We start from the raw sequence: 26,019 nt of genomic DNA, 5'->3' as shown, positions 1-26,019 counted from the left end.
GGACGGGGTTAGAGATTTCGCTTAAATCTGGCTCGAATTCTGTCAAAAGCTCTCGCTCGAGAGGTTAATTCGTAGTCCAATAGCGCCCCGAAACGACCACAAAGCGCTCACTATCCTTTGCTTGTGTGTGCTGGAGAAATTCCCAAAGATAAAGGCTAAATGGTGTAGATAAAAGACGCACCGATCCGCTCGATCAATATTAGATGATCAAATATTTTCGCTTCCCTAATTGATCCACCGATTAACTTCGCGGACGGATAGGAGTTGGATGTATGGGGGGAGGGGGTGAAAGAATTTCTGCACCCCCTGAATGAGCCACCCCTTTAGGGACGTCGAACTCCATCGAGTTGCGATTTTTATCTAGCCTTCACCGTCGTCTTCACTGAGGTTTTTCGAGGTCCAGTTTCGCACGGATCGTCCCATGCTGCACGCGGTGCTGTGAGTGTGTTGGAGCGAGCAGCACGATCACCGAGGAAACATGACCTACTCGTGACCTCGGCAACCGCACCCGTCCCGAGCCCTTGGCGTGGCCCGTTTTTTTTAAGGGCGCACGGAAATTCTAATCCACGAAGCGAGAGCTCCATTTCCTCAACCTTGCGAGCGGAGGAAATTCATCACGATTGAACCCGCTGAACCCCCGCACCCCGGTCTACCAGGGACCCCTCCCCCCCCCCCTCCACCTCGCGTCATCTTATTCGAGATAACCACCGGCAACGGTTTTGGGTGAACGGGGAAATAACCGAGCGCCCGTTTCACCGCGCCGTGACACAATGTGATGTTTTCCCGACCCTTTCCGGTGGAACGCTACATTGTAGCTTGGGTTTTCCGTACCGTTTCGTCCCCGCGAGGGATCGTAGGTGAGGTTTGTGCTATCGCAGGCTCGAACCGGGACGGTGTACGAGAATGTTGAGATATCGCTCGAAGGCAAGCTGATGAAACCAACCTCGAGAGGCAGCGTGTTGACGGCTCTGCTGTCGGGGGTGTTTCTGTGCAAAAGAAGCAGCCGAGAGAGAGACTTTTAAGCATTATCTGTGATTTTTCTCACATTTTTTGAACCATAAAGTGGTAGAGCTGTGAAGTATAACAACACGAAAATGGTGGAAAAAAAACTCAAATAAAATATCATCGCAATACTTAACAAGTAAAGAACACTTTGTTCGGGATGAACGAATCTCTCTCCTCGTTGACGGTCAATCGATCAAATTGATAAGCATAATTAATGTCAGTGTCATCCAAGCCGGGTCAACGATCAAGCCGCATTTAGCTCCGTTTCAACATCGAGCAAAGGATCAACGGAATGAGATACGTTACCACCAATTGAGAGACTTTTTGCCCAATGGAAATAAAGTTCTTAAGTGAGTCATAAAGTTCAAGAACCCCCCCAATCGCAGCCCTACCTGAGACTTACAAGGTGCTTCACCAGCAGCTTCCAACAAGCGAACCCATGTCCCATACGTTAGCGTTCTTTAAGTGCGGTACTTTCAAACCATTTTGGAATGTTTATTTCGCTACGCACAACACCCATCGAAGCTTTATGTCCCACCAAGTATGGCCACTTCCTAGCGAGCTATCCCGCTGTGCCCCACAGGTAGCCGAGACTGCAACCGATCTCCTCTTCAACCAGCCGAACCGATGACCCTGTCCTCTGAGGTGGCTGGTTTGGCTTGGGGGGGGTAGGTTGAGTTTGAAAGAATACGATAATTGAAGTCACTCGCAGAGTCCACCGAACCGGGGATCTTGCGCTTCTCGCACATGTCCCGTTCCATTCGCTCCTTCCGGTGCGTGTGTGCGTGTTTCGTGGGGGGTTTGCATCTTGTGTTGGAATAAATTTACCACCAGTTCTGCCTTTCGAAACGGTAGATCTTCGCCATTCAGCTGCAGCTCGCCGGAACGGCCACAACGGCAGGGTTTAATAGCAAACGCAACATCCTGCGCGCTGGGAAATTCTGCGGGTTTTTTTTTTTTGGGGAAAGGGAAAATAAATATATATAAATTCGGATGCATAAACAACCACCGAAACCCTGGGAGTTTGCGAGCAGGAGGATGCCACGGGAAAAGCCCCAAGATTAACAGCGCGCGATTACGAACCGCAGCGTAAGCCCGGTAGCAGCAGAAACTTACGGACGTATCGATCGAGCGCGACGAGATACAACCGATACGGCAACCCTTACCGATGGGAGCCTCAATTTAACTGCATTCGCGATGGAAGCACCCTCCTTTTTTAGTGCTTTTTTTTATTTTGTTTTTTATTTCATTTTGCTTGCCACCAGCGCAAGGTTCGTCGCTTGCGGCCGAAAGTCTTTCGATTGAGCGCAAAATATTATCGACCCATTTCACGTCTTTCCCTGCTGGTCTTTGGTTGGCTTTTTTTTCCCTCTCTTCTTCTGCTTCTTCTTTGTTCGTTGCGTGTTGCTGTTCTGGATCGGGATCTTAATCGGGTCGAACCGAGCAGTGCGGGTGTCCCACGGTCCCACGGTGTTTCCCTTTTTTTGCTTTATGTATCTCTTCTATTCGTTTTGCCCCTTTCCCGATTACAACCAGGCTGCTGGAGCTTTTTTGACAAATTTTCCACACCCTGTGCTGCTGCTGCTGCTTGCTACAATCGCTTACCATCTCGCGGCGCATTTGGAAACGGAAATTAACGGGGGTTTTCCTTCGATCATGTGGAAGATCGTACCGGGTGGGTTTCGTTTCTCATTTGGGTTTTTTTTTTGCATAAGAACGCGAGTTAACCTTTTGCTGTTTTTCAACCCCCTTGCGAGGGAGAAAGGAACACACACACACGCACGCACGCGCGTTCGATGAATGATTGGTGTCCGGAAAGTGTGTCCGGCTAAATGTGAAACCAAAGGCCAGAGGAAAAGCGACCAAATCGATGGAATCGAAATGAATAAAAAGAAAAGCTCCCTCAACTAATGACAGAGCACTCACACACACACACACGGGGTTCTCGATCCGATCGGTGGCAGGGGGTTGAGCATTTGTTCTCCCCGAACTTCCCCCACTCCCCCCCCCCCCCGTTCCGCCTCCCGCACCATATGGCCCACCGGCGGGGTCGCCTCAACGTGGGTGATATGAAATTCCATCGTCGAACGCAAAAGGGGAAGGTTAAAGATTGTGGCTGGTAGATATTGAACCACGGCGGTCAGAACGACGGTTCCAAGCGGAAGACGGTCTCAGCAAGAACAACTGCCGCAGGCTTTCGGAGAGGGTGGTTAAGACAAAAATCTAACGGTGCCATTTTTCGGCTGCTGCCGGATGCGCGCTCCCCCGGGTAAAACGCGCCCATTAGAGAAAGCCGTGTGGGTAGGGGGTAGGTGAGAGGGTCGTGGAAGGGAGGTAGGGTTGGAAGGAAGGCAGGAGAGGAGCCGGGTCTCCCTGGGGGCACCATGGGCGCGAGCGTGAAGCGATCGATCGTAAATAGAAGTCTCGAGTCTGACCTCGAGCTGCCTTCTTTCACCGCCCAATGTTGCATCGAAGGTTGGTGGAGGTAGGTCGGTGGGTGTGGGGGTGGGGAAGGGAAGGGGAGCTTCCCAATTAGCTTGAGCTTCTCCAGCTTCCCCCTGTCCCTGTCAGCCGGGCAGGCCACCCAATCGAACGCGAAGGGCTATCGCGAGTTGGCCATCTTTTTGCGCGCGTTATCGAGACGGAGTCGAGAGAAGGTCGACCAGCAGAGTCGATGCCAGCGGCAGACAATTCGTCAATGTTGATATTGGGTACGGTACTTCTGGGGTCGTACAGCTGGCACCGTTTGGAGGATTCGCTGTTGGCGCGTTTGCTGAATGTGCTAGATCGAGCGAGTGAGTGGAGCCGATTGAGCGGGATCCGGAACGTTTACCGATCACTTTTAAGCTGCATACAGTTGGCGTATTTTCGCATATATTAGTGCCACTTCATCGAAAGCAACACGAGGCTCTATTTATTTTTATACATCGTTTTATGAAGTTTTTACTGTATATCTGATATAAGTTATGTTTAAATGATCAAATATTACCTTAGCAAAATTAATGCAAGCATACATAAATTGAAACAAACCGCAATATACACAAAATTATAGACAAATTTTGTGATTAGGCATGTTGTGGCAAATTAGGAAGATTTCAGGCATTATTTAAAAAGAAAACAATTACTTAAAGCTCTCATCGTAATATAAACTCACAATATGTTACTATTTATATGCGCTCGTGTAAGAGAATTAAATCACTAAACTACAGTTATTAGATATCTAAATTCAATTATAGAACGGTATTTTCAAATAATAATTTTAACCCTGCATTTATTTTATTGTTGTTTATAGAATATTTGTTCAACGAACAAATTAGTCACTATTATATTATATGTTGCTGCTAATATGTTAACATTAAAATTATATTGAATGCTGATGTACCTAGGTATAAATTGTATTGGTTGTTCTTCCGGATAATTATGCTGCAAATTACGGTAAGTGATGACTTTTTATGTAAGAGCTATTTGAATAAAATGTTTGCAACAATATTCTATTCCGAAAAAAGTGATGAGATTCAAGAAATTATAGCTTTGCCAATTGGTATTCTGGCGTCAGTTTCCTTGGAGGTCTAAATTTGTATGCTTCAGAGTGGATTTTAAATATTGCATTAACATCCCCTTTGGGCAAAATATATTGCGCCAATCAGACCTGAAACTATAAGGAATAGGTGCTACGAAATCTTCCTGAATCTTGATTTTTTTTAAACTATTATACAATTTGAATTCGTGTTCAATATAACAATTTAACAACGGAGTTTTGTAGATCCGCTTCCTGTCCATAAAACAATGACAAATTGATTCAGCACAACAACAAAAAAATCCCCAAGCAGGAAGCAAAACCCCGTCAATACGGATTTTGTTCTCATTTAATATTACTCCATTCCCATCCCGGCGGTTCGTCGCTTGTCGCCCGCGAGGATGGGCAATTTCCGGGCACCGCTTTTCCAAGGCGACGCCCGGCAATGGCGACGAAAAAGAAAGGTACAAATCGCGCCCACAAACACACCCAGACGGCCCCCAGACCGGCAGTTGGCCATATTGCGCCCCGGACGGAACGAACGGAGGTCAACGAATTGCACACGTGACGTCTGGACGCCTTCCTCGACCCTCGACTGCTGTGAGAGTGAGAGAGAAAGAGAGAGAAGGATAAAGGGAAGAGGGGAAAGGGGGGGGGATATGGAAAAGGGGTGTCTTGAGCACGATCTCGCCCCAGCAGCTTTTCGAGTGGTCTGAAACCACGGGAAAGCAGAAACATTGAGCGTTCCAGCCCCGGGGCAAAGTCCGCCGTTTTCGCGAAGCAAATTGCATTCTTGCATGCGCCATCGAATGGCATCTCGAGCGAGTACACGCACATTACGGTAGAGCGAGAGAGAGAGAGAGAAGGGTGGAAGGGTTCCGAAGGAAAGGCAAATGCATTTCATCATCAGACAGAGCAGAGAGGCAATTCGCTTTGCTGCGCGCGTTCAAAACGTCACCATCTCGTATTCACTGGGCTCGTGGTGTTTGTTCCTGCAGACATTCAAATTCCCCTCCACCTCCCCCCCCTCCCCCACCCTCCCATGCCCTCCCCACCGGTGGGTTTGGGATTCGCTAACGTGCGAGTTTATCCTGACTAAATACTGCCTCCTACGCACTGCTGCTAATTGCGATTGGCTGCGCGTGTGCCTTTTTTGTTTCCTCTTTTTACCAACTCCCTGTTCTACTTAGTTTTGTGGTGTTTGATGGTTTGTTTGCATACTTTATTACCGCTTTGATGGTTACTTTCTTGCGTTGAATGACGGCCGCGCTCTTGTGACTCTTGTTAATGCATTTTTTCTTTGTTACAATTATTAATTGTGTTTTCAGTTTCAATTTGAGCGTCATTTTGCTTATGTTTCCTCTTTATTGTGATGTTTTTTGTGCACTCTTTTGTTAGCATTTTGCAGTATTTGATTATTAATACGCATTTTTCTTCTCTTTGTCTCGTTTGGTTGAGCTTTTTGATAACTTTTGCGGATGGAGGCTTTCTAGAGGTGTTTTTTGTTTCTTTTAATTTTATGCGTTTTGTCCAAGACCTAACCGTTCCAATACGCACCACCCGGATCTAATATGAGAAGGCTTACTTCGGCATAATTACGCTTTTCCCACCCGCGAGCCGGATGAAGAAAGACCTTCGAAGGGAGCAACCACACGCAGCGGGCGTGTTGCGAAAATGGCATCCCAGCCCGTAACTCGATGACCTCCAGCCCGAAGACCACCGGAGAAGTCCCCAATGTCCGCTTGGCTCACCCAAACCAAACCCTACCAGGGGCCAGGGGATATGAGCACCATAAAACGTAAAGCTCACACTTTCAGCACCGTAGTGGGGTTTTTTTTTCTTTCGTTTTATGACCAGCAAACAAATCGCACCCCAGGATTACGGCTCTCGCAACTGCTGGGACCTCGTCCAGCGCCTGGCAGCAGTAAAGAACGACGGGACTGCGTGGGCGAAAGACGGTTCGCCTCATTTGGAGCAACGGGTTTGATAATGTCCCACGAAGAAAGAGAGTTATCCAGAACGATGCCGATGGAGTCACACATTGTAGCGAACGAGTTGGCTGGCGTGGGCGACGGCTTGGATGATTACAAATCGGTTTGGTTTCTTTTGTGCCGCTCGTCTTGGACACTTGGAGAGGCGAACGTAAACGTTGACGAAACGATCAGGATACACATTTAACCATTACCGGTGCGTTTACAATCGGTGTAGATTACAGGGCGATTGTCCTTGGATGTGTGCTTATTGTGATGGTGAAAATCTTCGTTGCACAAATTGTTTTATAGACTTGAAAAACAGTCTTTAAATGGCTGAAGAACGTGTAAATTAATTCCAGGCGCTTGTGGTAATCGAGAAATTTTGCAACATTTTAAGGATAATTTAAAGGAGTTAGCAACGAAACAAAAATGATACATTTTGAATAGCTACTTATGAACTTACAAAAATGCTTCGATTACCTGTGAAAAAAATATTAAAACATAATAACAGAAATGTAGAAAAATATTATAAAAATATGAACATGAATGTAAAAAAATTTTATGACAGAATAGCAAAAATGTAGAAAAATATGTTTTATCCCCAATTTTTACTGCAATAAGTTTCATTAGTCTCAGAGATTTCAAAAATGTGTTTTCAAAAACAAACCATTGAACTGAACGGTACAGCTTTCAGTTGGTATTTTAAACCAAAAATATCATCTAATGTTGTGGTTCAATTTTAACAAAAATAAGACAAACAGAACTATTCTGGAATGCTCAACCAACTAAAGCAATCTTCTAAATAAAACAGTTAAAGCACGAAAAAATGTATACAAAATACTAATTTTTAAAAAGTTGAATTGTTGTAGTTGCATTTCTCTGTATTTATGAAAGGCAGGACACGTGTCTTTAAATAATACAATTTGTTTTATTCAAATGTGCCATAAATGCATGTCTCTAGGCGATAAGATCGGCTTAAAGCGATTTCAACACCTCAGTATTATTCGTCACGATCGCGTACTTGTACTTTTCGAGTACACCGTAGACGAATTTATGACAGCCATTATTTGCAGATATTTGGACATAGTTAAGGATCTTTTTTAAGAGATGCTGCAGATGGCACTATCGATGGCGTTTGAAGGTGTTCAAAGCTGTAATATGGCTCACGAGGCGTAACGAATTTTATGCTTCCGAAATAACACAAAAAAAAACCAACCCAATGTTGCTCTCTCTCTCTCTCTTTCTCACCATGTCTCCCATAAGGCAGCAGAATTACCGCACGACACCGAAATTCGTTCACAACAGTATGTGGATCGACCTAACCGGAACGGTAGGTGAGGGATTGTATTTTACCGTCACGTAATAGCCCCCCCCCCCCACCCACATCCCCCTTTACAGTAGTTTGAGGCCCACAAAAGGGCGCGAGGGGATGCAGACGGCCAACCGAAACCGGTTCTCCCGTGCCGCGCCCCGGGAAACGTGAAAAGTGAAAGCCCTTATTTTGTGAGTGTGTGTTTTTTTTGCTTTTGCTCTCCCCTCCCCCCTCCCCCCCCCCACACCCCCTCAAACCATTTTTAACAGACGGGGCGTTTTCAAGCACCAAAGGATGCCCGGCTCCACAGGAACGGTAGCAGGACCTCGCGAGAAGGGGTCGCAAAACTTCGCCCAAATATCCCCGCGAATCGGCATGGGCATGGGTGTGGGTGTTGCGGGCTCTGCGAGCCTCGAGAAACGCCAGTTCCAGACATCCCGCCCGATTGCCCGCGACCAGGCTACTACCCCCTAAAACGTTAAAGATACCGGTTCTCCGATGGCTTGTTGGCCTATTCACGGTTCTATTGAAATTCACGCTTGGGCAGGAATTCGAGCTAAAGACGAAAAAGAAAAACAAGAAGCAAAACACACGCCTGAAAAGGTGAGTGGTGGCGGGGGCGAGCGGGGTTTTCAAGACGCCCAACCGACGGAATGATCGCGAACCGGTTCAACCACGGTGCATTGCGTTGGCTTTGGGGTGCAATTGAACGCAATTCCGTTTCGAGACACCCACCCCTGGTGGAAGGGTTCACGGGACACCCCCCACACACACACACGAACACGCACACTGCACGCGAAAAGTCAAAAAACAGCCGAGTGGGTTGTGAGGCGAGCGAACAAATGGAGCCACAAAACCCATCTGGAACCGTGCGCGAAATTGGTAGCACGTTTTTTAAGGTACACTTTTCCAGCTACTTTAAACAAACACGCGAATGTCCTTGTGGGGCGGACAACGAGGTGACCACCGGGCGTCTAATCCACCGGGAAAGCCAACCGGGAGAGAACCGGTTGTCCGCAGCAACGGCCATACTATACTATGTCGGTAACAGCGAAATTACGTTACGTTTCGCGAATGCGAATATTTATGCTAATATGCTGTCAAGCCGCGTGACAAACGACGGGCTGGCGCCAAACCTTCTTATGGATTACCGGTAAAGCAGAGGGACGTGTCCAACAAACGGGCGAAAAGCTTAATTTTGCACACGGTCAATGGGACTCTGTCAGCGTCGTTAGCACCTCATCGGTTTAGCGAAGGCCCCCTGGTAGGACAAGGTTTGATGAGTTTGCTGAAAGGTAGCTTCGGACGAAAGGCGAAACGCGGTTTGCCTTGTGGTTTAATTTAATTATTGATTTGTCTCTTGTGTCCTGGCTTAGCTGCTAAAAGAGGTAAGTTAAGAGGCTGAAACGAAACGCACTAAATTAAGCTTTCTTTCGTGCTTCGCTTTCAATCAACGACACACAAGCCACACATTTGCCAGAGTAAGAGATGTTATTCAATGTGTTATATTATCGTTATTGTGTCAACTTCGATGTTCCGGACCCAGCACGAGGGTTACCGGGCTAGAGAATAGCTCTACCGATCGAGATTCGCTTCAGATTACAAATCGCAAACGAACACCGGGACTCTGTTGCTCGGGAGGCCTGCACTGTCCGCTTCTCACATATATCTGCTCTCAATACTGGCTACTGCAAGACCTACTTCGATTCGCTCGGTTTTTAAATTACTTTTCTCGCTCCGGAACGCCGCAGGTCGAAATCGAGATATTGGGTCTGCCACCCGCCGGGTTGGCTCGTGAGGCACTCACGCTTTGATACATTTTTGTTTCCATAAGTCTAGCGTCATGCTCTTCTTGCGGCCGCTTCCAGACCTCCCGTGGACGCTAAAATACTATCGGTTCGTGCAAAAGCGGCTACGGCCGTGGGGAGGCAGAAAATTAGGCATCCATCAAAAACTGGGATACAAATTATTTGGAAATGAGCTGAACGGTGGAAACTACTCATCGGCATTTGCGATTGCGTAAAATGATTAATCTGATATATATATTCGCAAGGCTCGCAACATAATTGGTTTGATTTACGATGCGTTTCGACGCTTCTCTTCATTATTTTAACCTTTTTAAAACGCATTATGGTTGCTTCCCTAACAAATGTAGTTAGGGAACTGCAGTTCCCTAAGAGATATTAAAAAAAAGTGAAAGCATAATTCTAAAACAACACCACGGAAGGTCCGGAAAGATCAACGGCTTCAGGCAAAAGGATGCTGATGAGCGAGGAAGCACCTGGGACACTCAGTCGATTCGAAGCAGGGTCGAAACTGCTGTCTAGTTGAGGGGCCTAGTCTAGTGTATTTTTCTGCCTAACATTTACCCTAATTGAGTTGGGGAGCTGTTGGAGCTCGGGAAATACAAATTTCTGTTGCGGCGAGCTTCAGCTCCAAATGAGCGGGTTTTTGTTCGCTTTCCAACGTCACCCCACCATCGAGTCGGCGATCGATTTCGAGCACTTTGTTCATTAGCCTTAAAGCTTCTTGAGTCTTGATAAATATGTTGAGGTGATTGTGTTAAAGTTATTCGTTATTATTATTTCCGTTCGCTGCTCTACCCTCGTGTCTATACAAAAAACCCAATGGTGTTTCATCTAACGCCTAATGTCAACCCTACGCATCGCTTTGCGGCCTTCCGCTTGCGAACAGGGCATACTCGCCGCAAATAGTCTCACCTATTATTGTACCCGTTGCTTGATGCTGCTGATGCGCCTGATTTTCGTTTACAATTCGCTCGACCTGCCACTATTAACTATGCTGCTCATTTCCGCGGTGGCAAGCACCAATTATTTGGCAGTTAATATTTTTATACTTTCTTTCGCTAACGTCTGTGTTGTACCGCTGAATCGCATAATCCTTCTCGAGCTATACAAAAAGGGCTAACGCGGTAGGCGAAACGCTACCGTTACAAACAAACAAAATTACAGAACGAACAGAGGGGTGTTTGTTCCCTGGGTGTTTAAAATAATCAATTAAAATAAAACTATACATTGACCGGGTACATGCTACAGCTCGGGATAAAGACTTTAGAACACCCTTGACTACTTGCTTCACGGACGCCTACGTTCATCTTAACAACAAACATCAACAATATGATTACTATTCGACTTGATTGCTTTGTAGCCTTGTATGTTTTTTTTTTGGAAGGGCGACAACTAAACGATTTTGGCATGCCTTGCAGATTTCTCCTCATTGTAAGCGGAACCACAGTAACGCTTTCCTTGCATACGGTGTGCAGCGTAAGAAAAAGCTTCTCAACATCCCGCATGCTTTGATTTTGTTTCTCCTTCCTACAGCCTTACTTTAAGAGATTCCATGCGTTGTATAATACGCTTCCTTAGCTCGGCGAACCTGCAAGTGAAATGAAACGGCTGCACGTCAAGCTGATGTTCATAAAACACGCTGCTCGTACAACTTACTTCAATCGTATCCGATGCAGCTCACGCTGTTCCTCTTCATGGAATCGCTCCAAAATAGCTCGACACTCCGGGACGGAGAGATTCAGAAACTGTGCCACTTCGCTGCTACGCTCATTTACAAGCGAAAAGTGAAGAAAAGAACACAACATTCTCGGGGTTAATTGTACGTTTCTTTGAGGGGTTGAATATGTGAGTTTTGTTACCTTATTTCCTGCGTTTGCTGACCATCCATGAGGAACATCTTAGCGATATCCTCGTGTGGGCCAAGGATGACACGCGAAACCAGTGGGTAGTCATCTTCCTTCAGCTTCTTCTGCTCGCCATTATCCCGTACGATAAAGAGCGCAAAATTTTCCGCCTTCGACACAACCTTATACTTTTCCAACAGCAGATTGATCACCTGTAAGGGAGGAAAATCAAACCGGATGAGACATAATTAACATGTTCTAAGATCTTTATCATAATGTATTACATAAACAATGACCCATCAATCAAGCACAATAAAAAATCGATAATATAGTATAAAAGTTTGATCGATCGATCGAATTAGCATCAAATCTTTTGCTCTAAAAAGTTTCAAAACCCACTTCGTGGTCAGAAATTTATCACAAATCCTAGATCAAGTGCAGTTTTAAAATTGTTATTAAATTAGATCAGAAATTCAGCAAACTACATAAAGTATAATCAATTCTAACCTTTTTTTTGCACATTTTAGTAGATGCAGGAGGTTAAGTTCTTAATTGAATATTGAGTGAGAATATGTTTTAGCCATAATGCTGTAACTTACCTCCTGTGTGCTGACGAGAGACGTCACCCACACGTTCATCTGCGAACCATGTGGAGGCGTGAAAAAGGACGTCTCACGATTGTAAAAATGCCCGTTAATAGAGCAACGCCTCTTCAGCTTGGTCCGTGACCGCCGATTGCCGGACCGCCGCTTAATGGCGGTGGAACCCGTTTTCGGAGGTTTTCGCAGTATAACGCCATCCTCCGTGACCGGGTAGCCGCTCACGCTGTTGCTGTACTCCGATGTGGCCGTCGTAGTCGTCGCTAGAGTCGTCGTAGGCTCCGATGGGGTCACCCGAGCCGACGAAGGACTCTCGAGCTCGTCGTAACAATCCATACGGATGTGAATAGACGACGGCGGTTTATCCGAGGGTCGCAACGTTTCAGAACCGGCCGCATCATCCTCAGCATCACTGTCCATGAAGCTGTTGCCCGAATAGTGGTTGCTCTGTGACTTCGAACGCAACAGACCCCGATCGGCGGTCCAACTGTCCGTGTCCGTCCCGGGTGAGGTAACGCCACCGTTTGTGGTCGTCTCGGAGGAAAGCGCATCGGTTGGTGGTGCTCGTTGCAAGTGTAGCTGCTTTTTAGGTAACCCACCATTCGACGTCTGCCGGGTGAGGTGTTGCTGGTCCGGATGTGCTCCATTGGTCGGATGCCGAAGTGTTGTTTCATCTTCATCACCGTGTTCCACATGAAATGAACCTAACAGAAAGAAAAAGCGTGTCCTGTTAAAACTCCTCCAAAAGGACGAAAAAATCACAAACACCAATAAGCCTTACCCGTGATGTTGCCCGCAGGCAAAGAAAACGCCACATTCCGGCACTGCTCATCCGACAGGCTACGGTTCATTACGCCATCGTTGTACAGCTTAAGTGAGTCATTAATGCGTGCCGGATCGATCGGTTGGTTCAACTTCAGCGTACCATCCGTCGTTCCCATCTCCGCGGTACTGCTGATAAACTCGCGGCTCATTTGCATCTTAAACGCTTCGAAATCCTGCGTTCGGAGCGTCGCTTCCGGTGTGCGGAAATCGTCATCCCCATTCGTAACACTCGTGGCCACGCTTGTCGACGTGTCTGGACCACCGGTTGTCGTACGATCGCTGTCCGCTGACTCACCGGACGATCCACCGGTGGCCGTATTCGGTGTAAGCGTTTTATAGTCCGTATCCGTGACACTCTCGCTTGCGAGGCTTCGATCACCACCGGAACCGGTGCCTTGTGGAGACCCGGAACCAACCGGTAACGGGGATGGCATCGTTCGGTACAATTTCTCGCTTTCATCCAGCTTACGCTCGACCTGCAGCAGCTCATCAATCTCGTCCCAATCGAGCTGTTTCACGTCCAGCTTCGGTGGCAACGTGACGTACTTTCCGTGGCTTGGTGAAACCTCCTTCGAGGATTCACTCGACGATACCGGTTTCGAGTCAAAGTTCGAGTTTAGCTCCGATGAGAGGCTGAGTGTGTCGTACGAGATGCTCTCGGAGATCGTGGTTGTGTCGTTGTTGCTATCTGCCGGTTCTGTTAGACTGGAAGTGCTAACGCCCATCACACCCGTAACCCGGCCAGCTTGGACACCGGTTCCATCCACCGGTACATTCTCTTTTTCATCTCCATCCTCACCATCGTCGCTGTTGGCGTGCGTGTACGAAACCGGGTTGCTTTGGCGGTAGGAATTACGCTTACGAACCGTCACCACCGTACGCTGGTCGTCATCCTCCTTGAGATGGATCATCCCTTGGACACCCCAGTAGATGCGCAAGGCACCCTCGAGCACCAACCGGCCGTTTACCTCGCGACTGCGGATTTCCATGCTCTTATTGTTGTGGAATTGATTGTAACATTTCAGCTTCGACTCGAGGTGGCCTCGTGGGACGACTGGGCCTGCTGGTGACCGCTGGGTGGCTTGTTTTTTCTGATCCGGCTGACCGAAGCTCTTGTGTGACTCGACGCGGGTTCCGTGTCCGAACAGCAGTGGGCCAAATAACGCTCCATAGCAAGGCACGTGACAGTATGGTACGCCTTTATGCTGAGTGTGGTGAGAGACAAAAAGAGCATAAATGAGGAGGGTGTATGAGCTAAATGGGAGGATAAAACAACGCAGTAGATTTCATACAAATGGGAATGGATTAAAGTATGTATTTTGCAAAAATGTTTAAAAGATTTTCCAACGAATGTACGACTGCCTTAATAATCCCAGCATCAAACTAGGGAAATCTAAAGACCTAAAAATCGATTGTGCATTTTATGCTGACACATAAAAGGACTACAATACTGTAATTAAAACTATAGCCCTCGAAACTTGCTACCAAACAGCGTATTTAGTGTGAAACATTTAACAGGATAATTTAAGCAAAACCTAACATTCTATCCATTTTATAATTCTATCCGCTAGCCATGCAATCTTCTAGTCCAGGCCAAAAATTCAGTACACCATACTGAGCTAATTGGTTGTATAAAGAAGGTTGTATTATAGAAACCCATTGAGAACCGAACTATTTTATGCGAATGTTCACTTATGCAGCAGTAATATAGTCGCGATTATTTTCTACGTTTGAAGATGTTTTGGCAAACCACCTAAAAATAAGTTATCGACAAATAAACAATTTAGGCGGACATGACAAGCGAATCAACGCATACGTTCTTATATCAAATCCGAACCTTCCACATGGCGACCGTGAGATGTGATTTGATAAAAATGTTACTAGAAATCGTCATAGTATCTTGTGTTAAGCCCCAAACATTGGAAAGACTAATTGTAAAAAAGGCAAATACAGTGCAGATGCGTAAGTTGTAATTAAGAACCAACATAAAGCACATGCACATGTATTTAAACCACGAACAAAATTTAGTGATTATAATTCATAGGCAGTGCAGAGAAGCAGAGGAAAATTTAAACCGAAGAGGAAATGGACGAGGACTAAATTCATGGAGACAACCAATTGTTACCTGTGCTATCCTAAATTAACTCAATTAATTGTATTAGCCAATATAAAATTCCTACATATCTAAAAGATACGCATATCATATGTTTTAGCAATGATGTGGCTAGCTTAACAGCACTTATCAGACTTCAATGAAGGCAAAATTTTAGATCGAAACATAGATATCGCCGGAGAACGTAACATTTGTTAACGTAAGAATCAATAAATTGCTCAAAAAGTAGGGATAAACCATATATTAGAGAAGAAAAATACTTCTAACATTGAATTGAACATTGAAGCTTCGTTTACTATAAAGGTGCAAATAAAAAATCCATGCAGGCATATATTGTTATTACTCGCACAACGCTGGTAGCGGTAAAAAACCATATATATAACGTTTATAATCAGCTTTTTTTGTTATAAGCCTCTATTTGTTAATTTGATTTAAGCTTATATTTGTATTCGAAAAAGGAACCGTTTATACATTGTAAAATATGGCAAACAATAAAGTTTCACAAATAAGAACCTCATTTTCACAATTTAAAATGAATAAAGCCCTAATTATCTTTTCAATCATATAGCAAATCATACAATAGCCCCGCGCTTGAAGAAAGCTAATAAACTAGCATTTAAGCATAAAAACATTATACGGATATAGTTTCAAAGGGGCCACCCTATCCCTTACCGACTGCCCTCCTCTCAGTCCCCCTGCCGCCTAAACAAATGATAAGCACCAACCGCAAGCCCCTCAACCCTCCCATCGTGCCGTTTCCGCAAACCACCATCAATTGCTGATGGCTTATCTGCTTATGACGATGGCTCTGGTGTCACGGTCTCGAATGCCGTCGAATGGGCTGCGTAAACATTTCGCCTAGCGTTACAACAACAGCAATAAAAAAGAGAAAGAAAGCAAACACTCAATTCTTGAGCTAGCGCAAAGAAATCTTCCGATATTTGCTTATCTCTCGAACCCGCGAACGAGAAAGAAGATTACCAACAGGCTTTTCTGGCTGGCTGGCCGGCTTCAGCATTTCTGCTCGCGTCCGTTGCGGAACAAACAGGTTGCTGTGACCCTGGGCAACTCGGTGGGGAGGTCGGTATCATGTTTAAGGTTCCCTTCGCCCGCTCGCACACGTTTTACTGCCATCAGCGCATAGTTCGGCTCCCGGAACGGCTCGCAAGGGGACGCGCATTTTTATTTTCGCTTCTCTTCTGCTTCCCATCGACACCCACGGCCAGCGGGCTGCTTAAGGGTGGTTTTCGAGTGGGTGCTTCGCGTGGGGAGGGTGAAACGAATCGATGGCGGAAGGGATCGCTCACGCGCAAGCGCGCGACCAGAATGCTTAAGCAGCATAATTCACCAGCGGCGTTATGAGCCCTGGGTGGCGGCGATCGTGATGCGACAGCAAACATGATCCCCAGTTCGCGCGCCCTTTGGCCCTTGATTAGAACGGGAGGCAATGGAAAGGGAAAAACGACCCACCACGCTGGAATCGCGTACTCACTTCGGCGTGCTGTCCCGGGTTGAGGCGCTTGCCGCATTCCTCGCAGCGCAGACATTCCGGATGCCAGTCATAACCGAGCGATTGCTTGCGTTCCGCTGTCGGGAAGAGAATGAAAAAAAGAACCAGAAAATCAAGAATCATAAAGGGCCGGGCATGCCAATGGGAATACACGTGGGTCACTCACCGAAGAACACGGGTTTGCCGCATTTGTGACACTTCCACATCGTGCCGGAACCGTTCGCGTAGCGTGCAGATTAACCGGATTCCGTCATTCACGGATGCGATTTTTGGCCAGAGCACAGTGGGGGGTGCTTTTTTCTTCTCGGTGTGGCGTTGATCGATGATGGACGAACTTTGACGGAAGAAGGAATTGATCGTGAGGTTCTGTATGATTGCGAGCCCAACAGCTAAAATGGACCGGTTGATGCAATTACGCTGCAGTTTTCCGTTGCACCGGTTTCCGTGCAACGAACTCTAGTGCAGCTGCCGCATGCTCTTTTATGCTTCGTCAAACAGCGGAATAACAATACGCACATGCGTTTGTGTGCGGAAAGAGAAATAAACCAAAAACACGCACCGTTGGTTCTGCAAAATTATGAGAAGTAATTATAATCTAACACTGTTTTTTTTTCTCTAATATTTCGCCGACAAAAACGCGCACACACTTAGCATCCCGATGCTGAAAGGGCAAAGGGTTGACGACGTCACTGATCGGGAAGTATTACCCTCAACAGGCACGCGGTGCCACCATAATGTTCTATTTGCATTTCTCGGTGGCGTACCATTGAGCAGTTACACCGTTACACCGACCACCAGCGCCAACCGCCCTTTAGGTCTAGAATTGTCCCTTATGCTTCTTCTACACACACCCCACACGCTGACCTCGCATCGGAAACCAGCTACGCAGATAGACCTGCAGCTGCTGTTCCCTAGGGTGATGGGCTAGTCCTTCCTATCTGCTAAGGATCCCACGCCGCGGTATTAACCACCTAATGTGTTAAATTGTCTTATAATGCTAAGAATACGTTCTCGAGACGAGGGCGCTTATTCGCGCTGTATGTTGTGGAAAAACGAAAAATTCTTGGACTGCCCATTTCTGGCCCTTATACGACATGCATTACGTACCAGGTGATAGCTAAAGAAGCGACACAAATCAAACAATGTTTTCACTGATATTTTGGTGCTCTAATATAAACATAGTAAACGGCTTTGAAATAAGTTTAACTGAAAGATCGGTCACAGAACAGTACAATGAAACATAATTATACATTAAAAAGCACACACATCTCGACCCTTGCCATTCCTTTTTGGAATATTGCCTGATTGACAGCAATACCCTTAGGAAATGACAGCAACCGTGTTGTCAGTGCATGACTTTGATATTTAGAAGTGCGTTTATAATACTTTTTTCAACGCCTCCTTATTGCAAAATGCGACACGATAAGTGTTATTTATTACACCAAGTTATGTTAAAACTTCAAATAACTTCATCCACCACGTTTCAACAGGCCCTACACTTTGCTACCTTGTCCATTAACGTCTAATATTCATTTAGAAATACTTCGAAAAAACATGCATAATTGTTCTAATAACACATAAGCACATGCATTGTTGCCTGTTCAGTAGCTTATAATTTCTTGCTAAAAAGTACATTCAAACATATAACACAGCATCAGTGGCAAATATTACAATGGTCAACACTTATCAATACATCATTGAAAAATTAAATATAAATTTCCCATCACCTATTCAATAAAACTTCATTCGAAGATATGGTATGAAAAACATTTGATTCGATGATATGGTAAAATAACTAAAATAACGCAAAAGGATTAAATTTAAACCTATTTTTTCTTAGTATCAATCTTAACAATCAATAAAAAATCAAAAAATGTTTTTAAAGTAAGATTTGCTTGCAACATCCATAAGTTCGAAAAAAACTCTTTCTTTGAGTTAAAAAACTGAATCAATGCATTCTACGTCATTAAAGCCGGTAATTTGAATAATTTGACAGTTAACCTCTTGCGGTTGGCAAACCTTGCAACGATATCACGCACACACCTAAACCACTTTTTTCGCAGTTCAGCGTTACCTATAAAACGGCGCCAAAACTCTGTCACTCTCTTTTCTAACTGGGAACCGAAAGGTAGTGGGTGGTTTTTACGGTGGTACGAACTCAGCGTATTATGTACGTGCATTAGTGCTTAATAATAGCGAAATATAGCGCTTAGACGCTGGAAATTAAAAACTCCTCAGAGTGCATGTTATCAAGTGAATTAGTGCGTCTTTTGCTCGAAATAAACTTTAGTTTTTTTGTGTGTGCCTCTTGTGTGACGCGTCGGTTAAGTGAGGTTATTGTTCTAGCTTGGGTGGTCTGATCCAAGTTTGGGCGTCTCTTTCGCTTCACACTTGTAAGTTTCGCGCTTCCGAAAAGTAGCATGCATTATGCTGGCAACCATATTTGTTTTTTGCATATACCCATAGTTGACTCGCGTACATTCGTGCGTATGCTGCAAGTGGCGTGTCCTTCGTGTAATTTACCGGTGCGATTTATCAATCAACTATTTTCTATCAACAGCGCCATAGGCTACCGCCTTAGCCATGGATATCCATGGAGAGAACGCCGAGCCGGAAACGCCGGTGCGCAACCCGGCAGATTGCAACGCGTCCACCAAACTTGACAAACTTCCGTCCACTCCATTCCTGAAATTTCTCGGCTATGGTACCGGTATTCAGGTTGTGCGCATTCAGCGTTCCATGTCCGCGGATGTCGGAAGATCTCCATGGGCCATTAAAATGCTCGCGGGTCGAGGAGGGGATGAAAACGAAGTATTCAGAGAACGTCTCTTGGAGGAAGCGAAACTGCTGAAGTAAGTGGAAATGATGCAAAATGGATGTCATCGCAACCATTTTATTTTCTGGGGGAAGAGGGACAGTTTACTTTCTTATTCATTTTCTGTTGGTAATCTTTTCTGACGGTCGTCAATAGACGATATATTGTGCAGTTATTGCACATAATGGAAATAACTAAGCACGCTGGGTATTAGCTGATATTATAAAGTTCAAATGTTTTTTTTCAGAACCATCAACCATCCCAACATAGTAGGGTACCGTGGCTTTGGTACAATGCAGGAGGGTCGGAAGTACTTGGCGCTTGAGTGTGTAGGAGAAGTCTCGCTTGGAAGAATCTTGGAGGCACGTTTCAACAACAATACCGGGCCGTTGGAGGCACCGAAGGCGATGCAAGTGGTTTCAGAAGTCCTTAAGGGGCTCGACTATCTGCACACTAAAGCATTGATTCTACATGGAGACATGAAATCATTCAACATTTTAGTAATGAATGACTACGAGGTGGTGAAGATATGTGATTTCGGCGTGAGTCTACATCTAAAGCCGGACGGATTTCTTGATGCTGAAAATTATCCCACTGAAAAGTATGTAGGCACCGGCATATGGTCTGCACCGGAGGTGTTGGATGAAGATCCAAAAAAGATCAGCGTCAAGGCGGACATTTTTTCATTCGGGCTGGTCATCTATGAGATGCTAGTGTTGGTGCCGCCGCACACATTTCCGGGCATAAAGGACGAGAGCATTGCAACATCTGCGGAGTACGCTTCTATGCGTAACATTGTGCGCCCAACCAACAGACAGCTCAACATGACCGGGGATGTCATTGAGCTAGACGATGACGATGATGATGATGTAGAATGCGTGGAAATGCCTAACGATGCAACCGTTCCAGCGACAGGCTCTTCTGATGCGAATGAATTGAACGAACAGACGGAGCAGAAAGAGTCAACTGAAGGGGAGACAAAGGATCAAGGGGTTGAAGAGGCGGGAAAAGAAGTATCTTCTGGAGACGGGGAGATAAAGGTTCAAGAGGCTGAAGAGACAGGAAAAGAAACCGTTAAAGCTGCTGAACTAACGCCGTTGGTTGATGAGAAGGATGAATCTAAAAATAAAGAGAAAGCTGAAACGGAGGAAGTTACATCGGAAGTCTCCAAAGAAGTGGATCCTTCTATAGAGAATAAAATATCAGTCTCACAGAAGCGTAAACAGGGATCAACAAGCGACGTAGATGAGCTAGGTGAGCAAAAGAAAATGAAACACGACAGCGATCTGAACCAGGGTGAGGTTCCATCGACTAATGAATCTGTAGCTTCGGTTACATCCGGCCAAGATAATGGAAATGCCGATATGCCGAATACAGCGCCGGAGCCGGAGGCTACAGATGTTGCAAAGGAAAACGATTCGACGCAAAATATTCTTTTGGATAAGGATGAAAAAGAACTGCCTCTACATATGGTAGTAGCGAGAAAGAGAGCCGCGCCGCGAGTTGATCCGGATATAGTAACCATTGATGATAGCTCGGACGATGATGTGAACGTATACAATCAAGGAGAGGTACTTAACATCATTTCCGATGATGACGAAGACGAGATCTTTTCATATTCAGATTCGGAATCTGACGAAGATTGCGACGATGAAGAACATTGGGAATCTGGCTCGCTAAGCGGTGAAGATGTGGTAGACACTGACGAAATGATGGAGAGTGACGAAGAGGATGAGGAAGACGGGCCATACCTGAATTACGGTTGTCTCGGTACACGTCCACCTATTCCGTCAGAAATTACTTTAGGCGAAGAATACGCCACTCTGCTGGCGTTATTCTACGTCTGCACGATTTCTAACAAAGATGAGAGACCAACGGCAGCAGTCCTACTCCAAGGGCTCGAAAATGGTGGTCTGAAATTTGATGACCAACTGGCAGGGACGACTGCCACTTGCAGTTCAACATCGGGAACCACCGCCGTCGCTGCGGTTGAAGAACCGACAGAAACGGAAAGTCTCGAGGAAAAGAACGATAAAGAAAACAGCGGCCTCAACAAGGATATTTCAACGGACGGCGAAAACAAGCACGGTTGCGAAGAATCCATCAAGGATTCGGAAGCGACAATTCCATCCGCTTAAATGAGGATTGCACATGTTATTAGATTTCTTAACATTACTATCATTACTCTATTGATCATTACGTCATCATTATTTCCATCACTTTAATTTATATATATATATATATATTTTGGATTTTGAATTACGTTAATATACGGAAAGCCTTATGCTACTTATTTGAAAATTTTCAATGACATTAAAGGCGTTAAAATTAACATTTTACAAACCTTTAATGACAAAGTTCAATATCCGTTCTCTACAAATAATTTCATTCATTAATCATTTATTTGAAACATTGAACGACACAATTTTGGTTTATATTAGATAAGAGCAATGAATTCCAAATTAGGCACATCATTAAGAAGACATATTTTTTAATGCACAAAATTCTAGCCTGAGCAACCATTATTAGTATAATAATCTGAAGGAAAAGCTGAATATAATAGATTTAAAGAGCCCAATCAAAGTTTGAAGGATGTTCAGCAATGCGATGTTATTTGTGCGTAATTTAGATCGTATTGCAGTTAATTACCCAATATAAATTAGGAAGCCGGTTAGGTGTTCATGCATAATGAATGAAATATCTACCGAGATGCCAATTCCAATAGGTTGTAAATATTTAGTTGATTCCCAGCTAGGCTAGTTTGATAATAGAAAGTCGATAGTTGTTCTTTTTGTCTATATCTCAAGATCATGCAATCACCTCTAGGCTATTATTCTCTATTATTAATCACTTCTCTATTATTTCGTGAAAGCATATTTACAGCAGTATCCTGCTTATTCGAATAACACATTTGAGTTAACATAACGATTCAACGTTAATTAGTTGATCAATTAACTAAAAGTTGATTCAAAATTTATGTTTGTAGTGTCTTTTTTGCATTAGTAATATACTATAGCGTCGATATCGTTTTTCGTATTAGCTTTTTGCAGTTAATTCGTTCCGTTTCCATACTTTACATATATTTTTGTACGATGGAGAGAAAGCCTTTTTAAGATTAATGAGTATTTCTAGAAGCGCTTAGATATCTAAACGGAACATAAACACTCCGCATGCGTGCCTAAATGTGGGAGTATAATTTTACGCTCACTGGCGGTGTTGTAAGTCGTTATCTCAATTAACAAGAATAATTTACTTTGCAGATCTGGAATCAAAATGTGGAACAGGAAATGAAGAGAAATTTAAATGTTAATTAGATTATAATTTTTTTCTTTTTCTGTATAAGCTACAGTCTTTGCCATATTTTGTTTTCTTTAATTCAATTTAATTCCCGTTCAATTTTCATTGGTAGTTATAAAAGTAATATTTTTTTTGTATGAAATTATTATTAATAAAAAAAAGGATGGGAAGGAAAACTTATCTTAAGGATAGGCAGGAAACAACATTAGTGTAGTTAAAAAAAGCGAAACAAAGAGGCTGTCTTAGAGTGCAGAGAGTTAAATGTAACTTAGAAATCCCGTTATCCTTGGAGAAATGATAACAGCAGCGAACTGGGACAGCAATATTCGCACATTCAAGCACTGCGATGAAGCATTTCATATTTATAACAAAGCGAAACTAGAGCATTATGCGAACCACATTCTATCATTTCTCATCATGTCGAACAAATCAGTTGTAGAATTAAAAAAAACTGAATCAATGTTAGCGTTTAGTTCGATCGTTCATCATCGTTTCGCTTGGTTTGCAGAGTGAAGGGATTCATTGCAGGCTTTCGGCAGCCTATTGGTTTCGCACGCACTATTGAGAAGTGAGTTAATTAAGGATAATTGCGCCAAGACAGAAACGAGCAACTATAACTGTCAATCGAAAAAAAAAATTGTTCATTTTGTTCAATCGATGTAATTTTGTTTGAAAATAAATGACTTCGATTTGAAGTATGTGAGCTAAGGAAACCTCAGATGTGTTTCACTCTAATATTAATTGTATGTATAACGGGTAGACGGGACTTGCCAGAGGCGCTTCCACTCCTCTTGTCTGGGGACTAACAGTGTAGTGCTGCGAAAGTTAAATGAACCTGAAAAACTATCAGTATTTATGGTGATACGATGAATGTATCGATGCTCGCCATAACCAGCTGCCTGGAAATACTCAAGGATCAATTATTGCGTGAATTTGAGAGCCGGGATCGCGTCAGCTTTAGACGATGCTTGGAGAATCATGCGCTACTTTATCTCACCAGCGTCTTCCCGAACGTCCCAGAGGTTGATGTAGGTACATTTATAAGGGAACAGTTGAAGAACGATGACGATGACAATATTTAAATTACTTCCGTAGGCCAGAGACAAGATTTAGACTCGCCAGGCTCATGTGATCCTAATGGCACTGAATCTTAAATAACAGATAACGGATTAATTAGGGAATTCATAATTACCATAGCTGCTGATATGTGCTAAAATGTTAACAAAAAGAACAAGATAAAGCATAACAAGCGAAAATAAAGACATGAGCTTAAACAATGCAGTAGTATTGCGAAATAATTGTAAAAATATTGGTATAAGGTCCATTTCCCACAAATGACGAAAACTAATGTCGAAATATAAAATCTTCCAGCTTACCTTTTCATGGCACTCTCATGATTTGCAAAACATGATAAAATTCATACAAAAAATGTCTTCTTTCTTGAATGTTTAGAATCATACCTTCGTCTGATTATTGCTCACCAGCATTTAATGGAAAATGTTTCTACCCGGAAAATGCATGTTCTTTCGCATCCCTCCCTCCTCCCCCCCTCTCATCCCCAATGGACACGATACGCGAAAGGGTTTGATTTTGTTGTTGTTGCTTGTTTTATTATTTCCACTTTCGTTCATTGCAATGTTTTTTGCTTAATTCTTTGAAATACACAACTGTAATTTGAAATTTCAAATATATAACTAGAATTTAACATGGATGCGCATTTCGTGTTGTTTTCTCTCCCCCCATTCGTCCCTTTCGTTCCCCGCTTCCGGTCATCACCTGCGGGTATTTCATTTCCGTATTCCTAGCTGAAATTACACGCCGCGCACCACTCGCCTCCATTCGCAGTAGGTTAGAGTAATGACAGTACTCATCATCACCACTATCGTACCGATAATAATGATAATAGCCACGATAATGACAATAATAATTATATTAATAATAGTAATAATAATAATAATATTCGCAATAGCCTTAATAGTAGTAATAATCATAATCGTAATAATCCTGGTTCGCTAATCATCAATTCGTTCCGGCTTCGTCCTAGACGCACTAGACGCAGTCCTCAATGTGTTCGCTAACGTGTCTGAGTGTGTGTGCCCGTGCGAGTGCCAGCAGTAGTGCAGTAGTAGGCTGTAGTGTAACGGATAGTAGCAGTAGTTGGCGCCGCCTCTGCTAAGCCTCTATGTTCGACTGTTTCGGGAGAGCGGGGGGGGGAGGGGGTGGGGCAAAGGAATAATGCGGCTCGTGTTACACGTGAAAAGGACCTCTCAACTACTGCACCACCAACACCACACGCGAAGAGGAGAGCTTGCGTTTGTATGAGTATGTACAGAGATGGAGGAACACGCACGTCCTGGGGCTGGCGTGGGTGAATGGTGGGGGAAAACTAGGGGGAGGGGGTGATGGGTCTCAATCCGATTACATCCGGTTACACTGCTCTCACGCTATCCCGCTCTGATATTACATCCTTTCTGTGTTTTCCTTTCTCTGCCGTCGTTTTCTGATTTTTTTTTAAAAACGAAAGTGTATTTTTGTTTGTCTGTATTTCTTGTTTGTTTGGTGTTTATTCTATAAACCATTTCCTCTCACTGTCGCTTGCCGTTGAATTTATTATTTGATTTAGCATTAATATTACTCTTCCATAGCGATGATTTTCTTCTCACAGCAGGTCTGTGCAACGGGCTCTCACCACCACCACCTTTTTCCGTTCGCGTGTGTGTGTGTGTCGCTGTAAAGTGAAATCCTTGCAACCGAATGGTCAAAATGAGTTAACAAAGCTGAAAACGCAACCCTCAAAAGTCTAATACCACAAGTACCCCACTGCCACGAACCTAGTTACGCCCTGGATGGGTTGTTGGAAAGAGAAACTGAAGTATTGGACCTTTCTTAGACCTTTACCCTTTGCTTATATATTTACTTTCATACGTTGGTGGCGGATTGACCGAATAAAAAAAAAAGAAAACGAAGGAAATGCGAGTAAGCTCTCTCTCTTTTTGAGGTGTAGGGTTCACTAATTAATCACAATCCCTTTAAAACCAAAAGCTGGAAACGAAAAATAATACTTAACGTGTTTACCCGTCGGTGTTGCTCCCCAGGTTGGTTGGAAGGACAAATCAAAAGCCCCGAACAAAAGCAGCTACATTACGAATTTTGGGTGTTTATTCCTAACCACCTCCTACATTCGCGGATGGTTGGGAGATCCTGGACGTCCATTCGGTGCTTCTCTTACTTCTCTCTCTCTTTCCCACCCGCTAAGGTGGATAATTGCTTTCTTTTTTGTTTTTAATTCCATGGATTTCGCATAGGAAGCTCCTTTCTACCGAGTTTGAGGAATAGCCTTTGTTTTGGCTCTGTTCTCCCACCGTTAATATCTCTAGTGTAGTGTAATTCTGACGCTTTCC

At 44.3% G+C, this 26,019-nt stretch overlaps 1 protein-coding gene across 1 annotated transcript; it reads right to left on the bottom strand.

The window, feature by feature from the left end:
• Positions 1 to 11,142: 11,142 nt before the first annotated feature.
• Positions 11,143 to 16,712, bottom strand: LOC128728810 (uncharacterized). The gene is made up of 7 exons (XM_053822457.1): positions 16,673 to 16,712; positions 16,489 to 16,583; positions 12,840 to 14,088; positions 12,059 to 12,762; positions 11,475 to 11,671; positions 11,272 to 11,376; positions 11,143 to 11,203 (listed from the first exon to the last, which is right to left on the bottom strand). Exons 1-7 carry the CDS (start codon positions 16,710 to 16,712, stop codon positions 11,143 to 11,145), a joined length of 2,451 nt encoding a protein of 816 aa, XP_053678432.1.
• Between the last annotated feature and the right edge of the window lie 9,307 nt (positions 16,713 to 26,019).

This window comes from Anopheles nili, chromosome X (assembly GCF_943737925.1).
Source record: "Anopheles nili chromosome X, idAnoNiliSN_F5_01, whole genome shotgun sequence".
In the NCBI taxonomy this organism is placed as follows: domain Eukaryota; kingdom Metazoa; phylum Arthropoda; class Insecta; order Diptera; family Culicidae; genus Anopheles; species Anopheles nili.
Note: the sequence above shows the minus strand (reverse complement) of the source record. Positions and strands in the feature narration are given on the sequence as shown.